A 14595-nucleotide genomic window follows, 5' to 3' on the forward strand; every position below is an offset into this window, starting at 1 on the left:
CTCGTCGCCGTGGAAACGCTGCTCCTCCTCCTCCTCGTCTCCATGGAGACGCCGCTCCTCCATCAGAGATCTCAGAACAAAAGCTGTCAAAATCTTACTAGGAATATTTGTCTTATTTCTAGTTAAAATGTCTAATTTTTAGTCAAAAAATCTCATTCCACTTAGAAACAAGAGTCATTCCCAGAAAAATAACCCGTTATTTGACAATTTTCACCTGTTTCAAGTAAATTTTCGCTTGAAAAAAGTAGAAAAATCTGCCAGTGGAACAAGATTTATCTTCTCATTACAAGCAAAAAAATCTTTCAGCAGATTTTTCTACTTATTTCAAGTGAAAATTTACTTGAAACAGGTGAAAATTGTTGTTTTTTTCCAGTGATGTCTTGTTTTAAGTGTAATGAGATTTTTTTTAACTAAAAATGAGACATTTTAACTAGAAATAAGACAAATATTCCTGGTAAGATTTTGAGTTTTTGCAGTGGGGTTGGCTTCTAGGAGAAGTGGGTCAAAATAAAGCAGAACTGGTTCTGGTTCTGGTTTTAATGAAAGCAGGTTTGAGCGTTGGAGAGAGGAGGAAGCAGGAGAACCAGAACCGGGACCGGGCGTGTCAGCAACAGCTCAGGCGGGTTGGGATCAGAACCTCAAACGTGTTAGTCCTAACAAACTCACAGTTCACGGAGCAGCGGGAGCAGAAATCAGTAACAGTCCTAACAATAAAAAAGGGGGCGGGGCTTAAGGGGGTGCAGATGTGGGAGCAGCAGGACCGACATCTGGACTGGTCCAACACCTCCTCCTGGAGGAGGCGGAGCCACGGAGGAATGTGGGTGGGGCCACGGCGAGGGGCGGGGCTTAGCCCGTCCTGGGCGTGGCCAGCGAGCTGGTGATGATGCTGCCGATGGAGTCGGCGCCGCCGCCTTCCAGGAGAGTCCGGTGGTCGCCGTCGATGACGTGCACGGACACGGCGCCGTCGCACACCTGGATACACACACAATTAAATGCGATTTAAAATTAGTAAAAATTACCATGGAAACACCTCATTCCGAATGAAAATGGCCATTCGTTGTCACTAAAACTCTTCCCCCCACCTTCTACCAAGCATCTATATCAGTTTTACTGAAGGATGGTAAGGATCCTAGGGAACCGGGTTCATACCGGCCCATTAGCCTCTTGAACGTGGACACTAAAATGCTCGCCAGCCGTTTGGAAATAATTCTCCCATTAATCATATCACCAGATCAGACCGGGTTTATTAAAAACCGTTTCTTATTTTCAAACCTCCGCCGACTCTATAATATTTTATACTCCCCTGGCACGTCCCCTCAGCATCCAGAGGTTCTTCTCTCTCTGGATGCTGAGAAGGCCTTTGACCGTGTCGAGTGGGACTTTCTTTTTGCTGTTCTTGGAAAAGTTTGGCTGGAAATAATTAAAAGAACAGATGGAAACAGGAAACATCAAAATTGTGAGCTTTTCAAAGTTGTAGCGGCTAAGTTGTTTTTCTTCCGGTAGATGTAACTTCCGGTCCGCCCCCCTATCCAATAAGAACCTTCTCAACCCCCAGATCTGGAGAGGAATTGGATAAAGCCGATCAAACGTGGTTTCCATGTAAACCTCAATTCAGAATTATTATTTCCATTTAAACTCGAAGGAAAATAGTTGAATTCTGAATAATTAATTCCGAATTAAAAAACATCATGTAACCGTGGCCATTTCAACTTTATTCATGAAATGTGACTTTTTTCTTGACATTTCGACTTTTTTTCTCGACATTGACTTTTTTTTCCTCGACATTTCGACCTTTTTTCCTCGACATTTCGACTTTTTTTTCTTGACATTTTGACTTTTTTTCTCGACATTTTGACTTTTTTCTCTCGACATTTTGACTTTTTTTTCTCAATATTTTGACTTTTCTCGACATTTTAACTTTTTTTTTCTCGACATTTTGACTTTTTCTCGACATTTGGACTTTTTTCTCAACAATTCAACTTTTTTCCGCCCCCCTATCCAATCAGCACCTTCCCAACCCCCAGACCTGTAGAGGAATTGGATAAAGCCGATCAAACGTGTTTTCCATGTAAACCTCCATTCAGAACTACTATTTCCATGTAAACTCCAAGGAAAATAGTTTAATTCGGAATTATTTAATTCGGAATAATTAATCTGAATTAAAAAACATCATGCAACCGTGGCCATTCTTCCTAAAATCACGGCTAGCGTTGTCCAACATTATGGGATGGTGGGTTCACCTCACTTCTGCTCCCTAAACTGAGGACAGGTCGGTGTCATCTGCATATAGAATTACTTTTATCAACACCAGGCTGTGCTGAGTGGAGGTAAAGCAGCATAAGTTCTCATAAAGAGCCCTGGGGTTCTCCCCCCTGTATTATAGTGTGGACAGGGGTTTCCATGGTAACCTGTGTTCAGTTGCTGAGGAATGACAGTTCTTGATGAAGGAAAAATGTATGCATATCAACAAAAGAAAGGAACTTGGCGGAATTGGATAAAGCCGATCAAACGTGTTTTCCATGTAAACCTTAATTCGGAATTACCGTATTGTCCCGAATATAAGACTTTTTTTTGCATTGAAATAAGACTGAAAAAGTGGGGGTCGTCTTACATTCGGGGTCTAGATCAGGGGTCGGCAACCCAAAACGTTTAAGAGCCATATTGGACCAAAAACACAAAAAACTGAAATGTCTGGAGCCGCAAAAAATGAAAAGTCTTGTATAAGTCTTATAATGAAGGCAAATGGCAAAAAGTGAAATGTCGAGAAAAAAGTCGAAATGTCGAGGAAAAAGTCAAAATTTCGAGATAAATGTTGAAATGTCGAGAAAAAAGTTGAAATGTCGAGATTAAAAAGGAAAAGAAAAAGGAAGAAAAAAAGGAAAAAAGAATAAAAAAAGAAAAAAGAAGAGAAAAAAAGGAGAAAAAAAAAGGAAAAAAAAAAGGTCAAACATTTGTGAAAAAGCTCAAGTAGCCACTAGGGCGGCGCTAAAGAGCCGCATGCGGCTCTAGAGCCGCGGGTTGCCGACCCCTGGTCTAGACGTTATACCCATTCACAACACTAGATGGCGCCAGATATCTTTAAATGCTGAACTTAACTCTCCAGGCCAAAGCGAACCCCTGTCACGAAGAAGAAAAATAAAAAAAATAGTGGTAAGAAAGAAAAAAGAAGAGATAACAGAAAAAGGAGAAACGTAGCGACAATCTGGAGAAAAGTGGGTGGAAGATCGGCAGGTTAACCGGCAGCTGAGGAGAAGTTATGATGCAAACTTCAAGATAATGATTTGAATGAGGCAAAATAACAGGCTTTTTCTCTCGAATATATTGTTACTGTAATTATGTCCTGTATAAAAACTGAATTTGGTGTTCAAAAAGTATTTTTTCAAACTTGAGTTTGACAATGAGGCGGTCGTCTTATAATCAGGGTCGTCTTATATTCAGGCCGATACGGTACTATTTCCAAGTTAAACTCAAAGGAAAATAGTTTAATTTGGAATTATTTAATTCGGAATAATAAATTCCGAAATAGAAAACGTGGGCCGGTACCTCGCTGAGCTTGTAGTCCGCTCCCAGGTTCTGCTCGTACTCCCCGCCGGTGCCGGCCCGCAGCAGCACCACGTTGCCGCGGTAACGGCCCTCCGGCTGGTAGCCGTCGGCCGCCTTCAGCTTGCGGTAAAAGCTGGAGGCGGCGAAGTGCAGCCACTGGCGGTTCACGCTCTGGTGCCGTGACACGATGTGCTCCACGGCCGCGTCCACGCGGGCCCTCAGGTCCGGCAGTGGCAGCAGCGTCTCCAGGAGCTGCAGGAGGAGAACGGGCCATGGTCGTCACGGCGATCGTTAGGTGTCGTACCGGTAGCGGTTGCCGTGACGACCTGGCGTGTGCGTGTGTGTTTACCTTGTTGTACTCGGTGCCGGTGAACTGCTGGATGAAGGCGCACAAGGCCTCGGTCTCGGCCTCAGACTCGTTCCCCGGCGTCAGCTTGGCCCGGTAGCTCTGCAGAAACACAATCATTCAATCAGCCGTCACTTCAACCCGGTTCCGTACAGCAGTGATCTCCAACCCCCGGGCCGCACAGAGAGAAAAAATTATTTCTGTAGAATCCCCGACTGATGATGGTTGACTCTCAAACTGATGGTTCACAATGTTTTTATTCCTTGGATGTAAATACACTGCAAACACACCGTAAGAGCTATAAAGGAATAAGATAAAATAGAGTTAGTCTTTCTACATTCATATAAGTTTCGTTTAACTTAAATTGCAAGACCTGATAGTGCCTTATGTTCCTGGCAGAGCTCTCCGCTCTCAGAGTGCAGGTTTACTCGTAGTTCCTAGAGTATCCAAATGTAGATTTGGAGGGCGGGCGTTCTGCTATCAGACACCACTACTATGGAACCAACTTCCAATCTGGGTTAAGGAGGCTGACACCACCTCCACCTTTAAAACTAAACTTAAAACATTTCTGTTTAGTAAAGCCTATAGTTAGTGTTTAGTAAACCTCTAGCTGGTGTTGGTAAATCTCTAGGTAGTGTAAACTCTAGTGTGTTAGAGTCGCTCCTGTAGTTTCTTGTGCTGGCCCCCTTTTTCTCCTCTTTTTTCTCTTTTGTCCATGTTGCAGCATCCTCTGCCGGTGGTGAAGAGCATCTCTGAATGCACAACACCGGAACCTGCAGCGTGGGAGTGAGAGGGGCAGGGTAACGGCCCGGTCAGGCGGGGGAGAGATTTGTCTGTCAAGACTCCTCTCCTTGGCCCTGCCCCTTCTCAACCTTTCCCCGACCCTGAACCCCAACCTGGGACTTGGTGATTGGGCCGGAGCTTCGGGAGCTGCGTGCTGGCCTGCGGTCCCCACCCCTGGTCGTTGCTGCTTCCACCTGCCTGCTGTGCTGTTGCCGTCCCTGACCCACCAGTCTGGCCTTCGGCAGGAGGGTCCCCCCTTATGAGCCTGGTCCTGGTCCAGGTTTCTTCCTCCTAAAGGGGAGTTTTTCTTGCCACTGTTTGGCTTAAGGTTTTTCTCCCACTAGGGGAGTTTTTACCTGCCATTGTTTATGTAATAATTGCTCGGGGGTTTATGTTCTGGGTCTCTGGAAAGCGTCTAGAGACAACTTTTGTTGTATTAGACGATATATAAATAAAATTGAAAAAAATAAATAAATACAGACCAACGCAGCTACTCGCTCGGTCAGTAATAACAGCTACCGCTCACCACAACATGAGTAACCGTGGCAACCAAGCTGCAATCAAGCTGGACATAAATACGGCTTAAAATTTGCAAAGAAAACAAATCCTTATCAGCAGGTGCTTTTTGTGTCAGTTAGGCACAACTTTAGCATTCCAGACACTCGTTTAGTTTTTCAGACACACTTTCTACTGCCGTTAAACTTTTACCGTTAAAGTCCGAAGCGCCGGATGTAAGCCATAATCAGCAATATTAAAATAATAAAAGGCTTGCAATATTTCAGTTGATTTGTAATGAATCCAGAATGTATGACATTTTTGTTTTGTTGTTTTTTTTTTTTTTTTAAATTGCATTACAGAAAATAAAGAACTTTATCACAATATTCTAATTTTCTGAGACAGTCCTGTATAACAAATAAAATAAAAACCTGGCTTTAAATAACGTTAATGAGAAAACAAACATAAAAACACATTTATATAAATACTCATGTTAAAAGGTAATTTACAATTTCCATTATTTTATTAAATTTTTTCGAAAATTATGTTTTATTATTATTATTATTATTATTATTATTATTATTATTATAGAGAAAATACCACAGTTTTTAACGCCGATTTTGTCATTTTATTTAGTTTTTATCAGCTACACCTTTAGATTGGGCCGTGAAAAGCCGGGTGACCGAGTGGCGGGTGCGAGTGTGAGTTCCGGTCTCCTACCTGGGTGTAGGCCGCCACGTAGGAGTGCGACCCGTCCAGCAGGAACAGCCAGTCCACGGCCTGATTCTGGTTCTGGAGCTGGCAGCACATCTCGAAGGCCACGCAGGCCCCGAAGGAGTAGCCGGCGACCCGGTACGGCCCGTCCCTCTGGACCCGCCTCATGCAGCCCACGTAGTAGCAGGCCAGAGCCTGGATGCTGTCCAGGGGGGCGGCTGGGGGGACAGGGGGGAGTCAAAAACGGTCCAAATCATCCCCCCCAGAAATAAAAACGGTCCAAATCATCCCCCCAGGAAATAAAAACGGTCCAAATCATCCCCCCCTGAAATAAAAACGGTCCAAATCATCCCCCCCTGAAATAAAAACGGTCCAAATGGATCTCGGCTCACCTTGTGTGCACTGCAGGCCGTGGCAGGGCACGGCCAGCTTGCCGGCCAGCGTGCTGAAAGCGGCCGTGGAGCCTTCGATGGGGTGGACCAGGAACAGCGGCCTCTCCTGGCTCTGGACGGCGTTGAGCGGCACCGCCGTGGGCCCGGCGGGGTCCACCAGCAGCTTGGTGACGTCGTACTCCAGCACGGAGCGGACGGCGTCTCTCTGGGCCGCGGCGTGATCTCCGTCTGGACCAGAACAGTCGTGGTTACTGACCCGAGGTCCGTCGTCACCCCCCACACCCCCGACGACCAGGGAAACTCCTCCTACCTGGCGACCGCTCCGGTTTGCTCTTGGCCAGGTCCCGCAGCTTGTTGATGGTGAGCTGGCGGATCTCCCTCATCGCCATGACGATGTCGTAGTCCCGCTCCAGAGTCTGACGAACCTCCACGCCCATCAGGGAATCCAGGCCCAGGTCGGCCAATGAGGCGTCAGCGTTCAGGCTGCTCACGTCCCGCACGCCTGCAGGATCAGAACAACACGGGGCTGTTAAACTACCGTATTTTCGCGACCATTAGGCGCACATCCTCATTTATGTGGTGCTTGCCTGCCACGCTGATGGACAGAAACTGTATGGTGATTTTTAAAAGAAAAACTTTGTCTAAAGAGACTTTTCCAGCCGGAGTCATTATAAAGGCGAATGAAAAGGGCTGGATGGATGAAGAGATGATCGAGTGGCTGAGGCAGGTCTATGTGCGGCGACCCGGTGGTTTTTTTCACACATCATGCGTGGGCTAACGTGTCTGCTGGGACTGTTGTTCGGGCTTTTGCAAAAGCCGGCATCATTTCCGAGGCGCCGCACGGCACAGAAAGTGACTCGGACAGCGAGGAAATTGGGACTGGCACAGCTGAATTAGCGGAGCTCTTTAATGCAGAAACAGAGGATGAGGACTTTGATGGGTTTGATTAATGTAAAAACTGAAATAAAATACAATTAAACTAAGTTTTGCTCCCGCTCTATTTTTAAATAAGCACTCTTGTGTGCTTGTGTGTGTGTGTTCTGCAGCGTGCGTGTGTTTTGCGGCGCGTGTGTGTTTTGCGGTGCGCGTGTTTGTTTTGCGGTGCGCGTGTGTGTGTGTTTTGCGGCGCGTGTGTGTGTTTTGCGGTGCGCGTGTGTGTGTGTTTTGCGGCGCGCGTGTGTGTTTTGCGGTGCGCGTGCATGTTTTGCGGTGCGCGTGTGTGTTTTGCGGTGCGCGTGTGTGTGTGTTTTGCGGCGCGCGTATGTGCGCGCTCCGTGTCTGTAGACGGCGCCTTTTCAGTCGGTGCGCCGTATGTGTGTTTTAAATCCAAAAATTACACACAAAACTGAGGGTGCGCCTTTCCACACGGTGGGCCGAATGGTCGCGAAAATACGGTAGTCACCTGGTCACCTGGTCAACTAATTACCTGGCCAACAAGACATCTGTTCAACTAGTTACCTTTTCACTTGGTCAACTAGACACCTAGTCACCTGGTCAGCTAGTTACCAGGGGCCGGATTCACAAAACATTCTTAAGAAAAAAAATCTTCTTAAGTGTTCTTAAGAAAATATTGAGGAATTTCACTTAAGAACTTTCTTATGAACTTCTTAATTTTAGATCTTAAGACATTTCTTAAGATCGTTCTTAAGAACATATTGGTGAATCCGGCCCATGGTCAACTAGTCACTTGGTCAGGTTCACCACAAATAAGATATGAACAAAGTCCCTTTTTACCAAGAACATAAACCCCTAATTGTCTCCAATCCAAGATACCAAATCTACTTTAATCACTGGTTCTACTGGTTTTGCTGGTTCTACTGGGCCTCCATGTTTTTCCATCTACAACCTCATGGTAAAAATTCCACGTCACAAAGCTGCAACACTAACACAAAGAACACGGCCCATTTCAGGTGCGGTCTTACCCAGGATGTGGGCGACGGCCTCCACCAGGTCCCGCTGGCCGCCCCCGTCGCTCTGCACTACCGTCCTCTCGGCCAGAACAAAGCTGGACATGACGGGCTGCTGCTGGCAGAGGAACCGGTCCATCACCTCCATGCAGGAGGAGATCCGCTGGGGCAGGGTGCCCCCGATCACCGTGTCGTTGCCGCCCATCGTCTCCAGCACCACGCCCACGTCTCCGATGGCGCCCCACTGGACGGCCAACCCCGGGAGGCCGTCGTGGTGCCGCTTCTCACACACCCGCTCCATGGCCGAGTTGGCGTAACCGTAGTTACTCTGGCCGGCGTTTCCACGGCCGCAGCTGACGGAGGAGAAGACCACGAAGTGACGGAGGTCCGGACACAGCTTCCTGGTGACTCTGGAGAGGGAACGAGGAACAGGGGGGAGTCAGCAGATAGGAATGGGTGATATTTTACCGTTCACGATAAACCGCCAAAAAAATTCCCCACGGTAAGAATTTGTATCTCACGGTAAAAACGATAAATTCCTGTTGATGACTTTTTTGTGTAAAACTGATTTATAGTTCTGTGTTAAATCCACACACAACGTACGTGAAGGAAGGAAGGAAGGAAGGAAGGAAGGAAGGAAGGAAGGAAGGAAGGAAGGAAGGAAGGAAGGAAGGAAGGAAGGAAGGAAGGAAGGGAAAAAAGAAGGAAGGAAGGAAGGAAGGGAAAAAAGAAGGAAGGAAGGAAGGAAGGAAGGAAGGAAGGAAGGAAAGGAAGGATGGAAGGAAGGAAGGAAGGAAGGAAGGAAGGAAGGAAGGAAGGAAGGGGGAGAAGGAAGGAAGGGAGAAAAAAAAGAAGGAAGGAAAGAAGGAAGGAAGGAAGGAAGGAAGGAAGGAAGGAAAAAAAGAAGTAAGGAAGGAAGGAAGGAAGGAAGGAAGGAAGGAAGAAAAGAAGGTAAGGAGGAAGAAAGGAAGGAAGGGAGGGAGAAAAGAAGGAAAGGAGGAAGGAAGGAAGGCAGGAAGGAAGTAAGGAAGGAAGGAAGGCAGGAAGGAAGTAAGGAAGGAAGGAGGGGAGAAAACAAGGAAAGAAAGAAAGAAAGAAAGAAAGAAAGAAAGAAAGAAAGAAAGAAAGAAAGAAAGAAAGAAAGAAAGAAAGAAAGAAAGAAAGAAAGAAAGAAAGAAAGAGAAAAATTCCCGTTGATGACGTTTTTGTGTAACAAACATGGCAGATCTGAGAGCGAGATAGATTTATATTTGAAAAGGTGGAGTTGAATTGGTATTTTTTTATCATCATTTTTATCGTTATCGGGATAAATGCCAGAAATTATCGTGATACATTTTTGAGTCCATACCACCCATCCCTATCAGCAGAGCTTCTCTTTCCAGCAGCAGCAGGAGCAGCAAACATCTCACCTGTCCAGGTGCACGGTGCCGTCAAATTTGGGTTTGATGACGTCAACAAAGAGGTCGGGGGTCAAGTTCTCCAACATCCCGTCTCTCAGCACCTGACGACACAACGGACACGAGAAGGTTACAGACGAAAGGGTGGAGGCCACAACGACTTCTCCGCCTAGCTCACGCCAACTAGCTCACGCCAACTAGCTCACGCCGCCTAGCTCACGCCGCCTAGCTCACGCCACCTAGCTCACGCCACCTAGCTCACGCCACCTAGCTCACGCCGACTAGCTCACGCCGACTAGCTCACGCCACCTAGCTCACGCCACCTAGCTCACACCACCTAGCTCACGCCACCTAGCTCACGCCACCTAGCTCACGCCACCTAGCTCACACTTCTTTACCTAGCTCATTCCAACTTCTCCATCTTGCTCGCACCGACTAGATCACGCGGCCTAGCTCACGCCACCTAGCTCACGCCACCTAGCTCACGCCACCTAGCTCACGCCGCCTAGCTCACGCCGCCTAGCTCACGCCGCCTAGCTCACACTGCCTTCTTTACCTAGCTCATTCCGACCTCTCCACCTTGCTTGTATTGCCTTCCCCGCCTAACTTGCTCCAACTTCTCCACCTAGCTCGCACCGCCTAGTTTTCAGGATAGGTTATTTCAGGGTTTTCTCTCCGAGGTTCAAAGAAGAAATCTCCAGTTGACGACTCGCGAGCGTGAGGGACTACACGGACAGAGAGTGAAGCTGGTGGCTTGTTACCATGGCGAGATGGAAGACTCCTCCCACTGGACCCAGCGTACAGGCCTCAGCGACCAGCTGCTCGGTTCCCTTCAGCGTGCTGACGTCACTGGTCGACACCAACACCTGGACTCCTTGATTCCGCCACTCGCGCACCTTCTTGGCCTGGTAACCTAGGAACAGACCGGAAATCCAGTTAGAGTCGGGACCAAGGTGGTCCTTCCTGCCGGGGACGGAGACGAGGCTGAGGATATCTGCCATACAAGACAAATTTATGTTGGCAGGTGGTGGGCCATGGCTCCTATGAGGTCATCAGTGCCTCACACATCACCAACTACATCTGCATGTTTCAATAAGAAAACTGTGAGATTAATCAAACTTTTGAATTAGTCTTATCCTCATGAAACTATCACATGCTCTGTTAACAGCTGTCCCATTGTCCTTTAGGGTTAACTAAAGGTTAGCCTGGACCATCTGTTCAAGACCCCCATGAAGTTCCTGTTTTAGTCCGGAAGGCATTTGATTTATGGTTCCGCGTCACACCAACGCAGAACCAACGCGTAGGGTACGCAGCGACGCACACCGCACCGCACCATAATTCAGGCGAAGCTGCAGTATGTGCGCTGATACTGACACACCGGGTCGGAGCGGATATGGTCATGATGTTTAACCTGTGTTTTGTGATTAATAAGCACGGGTTTTAATTATTTTTCGTTGGATCAATGTAGCAAATAAAGTCGTTGGGACCATCCAGCTCCTCACCCATCAGTTACGTGTTTCACATGATCAGTTCAGGTAAAAACGGCAGTCAAACCAGCAAAATGTAATTTTGCTGGATGAAATATATTAATTCCTGATAAAATAAGTTTGTTAGTGCACAGCTCTGCTCCTGTACGCATGTGAATGAGTGTACGTTTGTGTGTACATGAAAGTACAATCTGCATTGAGAGTTCTCGCTTCGGGAATCCCGGTGTGTGATTGGACGACGCCTCGGCGTCGCCGCTGCTCATTTGCATAAAGTTCAGATTTTTCAACTTTCAAATTGACGCGCCGCGCCCGCCGGTCCAGCCGCCGCCTCTCGACGCCCGTTTTTCCATAGACAATGAATGGCAGCCAGACGCCTATGACGCCCGTGACGCTTTCAGTGTGAACGCAGGGTTAATATGGTAATTTTCCTGTCAAATTCTCAATAAAAAGCTCATGCAGAAGAGGAACCAGTGAAGCATTTCGTTGAGAGCATCCATAGAGAGCCATGTTGCTCTGCAAAGCTCTGACTTTGCTTCCCTTTCTGCAGAAAGCGCCTTAAAAATCATTTCTAACAGTCTCTGTGTTTTTCCTTGTTATGAATTTATGTAATGTTGATTTAGGGACCCAACAAAAACCCTCTGCTCCTTACCATTCCTGATGCCTGATCTGGATGTCAGCACCAGTTTCCGGGCTCCTCTCTCCATCAACCAATGAGCCAGCTCCATACCGAACCCTCCCAGTCCACCAGTGATGACGTAGGAGTGGGATGGGAGGCAGAAGGTGCGGCAGATGGCCGGCAGAGACAAAGGAGAAGCCTTCTTCACAGCTTTATCCTTTTCCTCCTGACGAACCTGAAAAGGGAGAGGAAACACAGATACCTGTGAAGTACCGTCGTGTTCGGTCACAGAGACCCAACAACCACTAATCCTCCTCCCACCATCGCCAAACTCCAACGGTCAGAGAGGACACCCACCTGCAGGAGGACTTTGCCAATGTGCTTGCCCTGGGCCATGAATCTGAAGGCCTGCTCCACTTGGTCTCTCTGAAAGACTGTGGTTCGTAGAGGCTGAACTACACCTCCCTTGATGCCCTCCTTCAGCAGCTGGGACACTTCCTCCCACTCCCTGTTGCCTTCTTCAAAGAGAGCATCCAGCAGGATACCGTGGAAGGCCACATTCTTGAGGAACAGAGCCATACCTGAGGAGGCCACATGAGCATGTGTAAGTGACTGCTAGGGAGCAACAACCTTGAGACGAGGGAGTGACCAACGCGAGGGAGTGAGTACAGCGAGGGAGCAACAACCTCGAGAGGAGGGAGTGACCAACGTGAGGGAGCAACAACCTCGAGAGGAGGGAGTGACCAACGTGAGGGAGCGACTACCACGAGGCAGCGACTACCGCGAGATGAGGGAGTGACTACCTGGAGGGAGTACACAACCGCAAGGCAGTGACTACCGCGAGGGAGCGACTACCACGAGACGAGGGAGTGAACAACATGAGGGAGTCACTACCGCAAGGGAGCAACCAACACGAGAGAGCGACCAATACGAGGGAGCGACTACCTGGAGGGAGCGACTACCCCAACGGAGCAACTACCGCGACAGAGTGAACAACACGGGAAAGTGACTACCGCGAGGGATCGACAACATCGAGATGAGGGAGCGACCATCTGGAGGCAGTGACAACCGCGAGGGGGCAACTACCTGGAGGGAGCGACCAACCTCGAGACGAGGGAGCGACTACCTGGAGGGAGTACACAACCGCGAGGCAGCAAATACCACGAGGCAGCGACTACCACGAGGCAGCGACTACCACGAGGGAGCGACTACCACGAGGGAGCGACTACCACGAGGGAGCGACTACCACGAGGGAGCGACTACCACGAGGGAGCGACTACCACGAGGGAGCGACTACCACGAGGGAGCGACTACAGCGAGGGAGCGACTACCGCGAGAGAGTGAACAACACAGAGAAGTGACTACCGCGAGGGAGCAACATCATCGAGACGAGGGAGCGACTACCGCGAGGCAGTGACTACCGCGGGGGAGCAACCAAAGGTCCCTACTTACCCAGAGGGGAATTGTTGGAAAGGTCATATTTGCCGATCTCCAGGAATCGTCCATGTCTGGCTAAGCAGCGAATGCTGGCCTGCAGCTTCTCCTCAGCCAGAGAGTTCAGCACCAGGTCCACGCCTGCACACACGCCAAAACAAGTGCACAGTTGAAGTGGAGGCTACATGTTCAGCAGCTTTTCAACAAACATGTTCAAGGACCAGTCGTCTCAGGTTCTACTGGTCCACTGGTTCTGAGTCGGTCTGGAGAGACGGACCGGGAACGGTTCTAGTGTCTGGACCAGGATCTGACCTTTTCCCTTGGTGTGCAGCAGAACGTGCTGCTCGAACGAGGTGTCTCTGGAGTTGGAGAACGACTCTTCCGACAGCTGAGGGAACCGGTCCTGCAGGTAGGCCCTCTTCTCCGCCGAGCCTGCTCGTCCAGGACACAAACGCTTTCATCAGTACAGCCTCACATCCAGAGGTGGGTAGTAACGAGTTACATTTACTCCGTTACATTCACTTGAGTAAATTTTGGGAAATGTAATTTTAGGAGTAGTTTTGAATCACTATACTTTTTACTTTTACTTGAGTAGATTTGTGAAGAAGAAACTGTTCCTCTTACTCCGCTACATTAGGCTACGTTGAGCTGTTACTTTTCTTTTATCCCTTTTATCCACGTACGCGTCAATCTCATGACATCACTGGGTGATTCTTTGGGAAAAATTTTTGTTTTTGCATGTTTGGACGGGTCTGGACGGGTCTGGACCGGTCCGTAACCGGTAACCGGTAGTTGTTCTGCACTCACCGACGGTGGTGAAGACTCTGCACCTCATGCTGAGGGCGATGGCGATGGCGGCCTGGCCCACTCCACCGGAGCCCGAGTGGATCAGCACCGTCTCTCCGGGGCGGAGCCGGCCTCGCACCACCAGGGAGTAGTAGGCGGTGGCGTAGACCACCGGCACCGAGGCCGCCTGCTCCAGGGTCCTAAAGGAACACACACGGCTGCATCAGGGCCGGGACAAGCAGCTCCCGGAGGGGCAACGCTCCGCCAGGTTGTGAAGAGAACTCTGACAAGTAAAGTACCCAGGATGCACCTGCATCCATCCTTCCATAATAATCCATCCATCCATCCATCCATATCCATCATCATTCATCTGTCCTCATTCATCAATCTATCCATAATAGTCCATCCACCATCCATCCTCAATAATCCATCTATTCATCCATATTAATCCATCCATCCATCTATCATCCATCCACAATAATCAGTCATCCATCCATCCAAAAGTCATCCATCCATCTTTCCATCCATCCATCCATCCATATTAATACATCAATAATCCATCTATTCATTCATCCATCCATCCTCATCAATCCAATCTCATCTATCCATCTTTCCATCATCATCTATCATCCTCATCCACCCATCATTAATCCATCCATCTGTCTTTTTTATCACCCATACATTCTCAATAATCC

At 48.4% G+C, this 14595-nt stretch overlaps 1 protein-coding gene across 1 annotated transcript in view; it reads right to left on the reverse strand.

Moving 5' to 3' along the window:
• Positions 1–231: 231 nt before the first annotated feature.
• Positions 232–14595, reverse strand: part of fasn (fatty acid synthase) — a 52410-nt gene continuing 38046 nt past the window's right edge. The window contains 14 exon segments of the mRNA XM_061708975.1: positions 232–972; positions 3544–3795; positions 3893–3991; positions 5888–6099; positions 6274–6501; positions 6584–6775; positions 8196–8590; positions 9590–9681; positions 10339–10490; positions 11714–11915; positions 12038–12261; positions 13133–13255; positions 13427–13546; positions 13922–14100. Of these exon segments, the coding sequence (XP_061564959.1) occupies positions 847–972; positions 3544–3795; positions 3893–3991; positions 5888–6099; positions 6274–6501; positions 6584–6775; positions 8196–8590; positions 9590–9681; positions 10339–10490; positions 11714–11915; positions 12038–12261; positions 13133–13255; positions 13427–13546; positions 13922–14100 (2596 nt within the window). The 3' untranslated portion in view covers positions 232–846.

The sequence above is a fragment of the Cololabis saira genome, chromosome 19 (assembly GCF_033807715.1).
Source record: "Cololabis saira isolate AMF1-May2022 chromosome 19, fColSai1.1, whole genome shotgun sequence".
NCBI classification, from domain to species: Eukaryota; Metazoa; Chordata; class Actinopteri; order Beloniformes; family Belonidae; genus Cololabis; species Cololabis saira.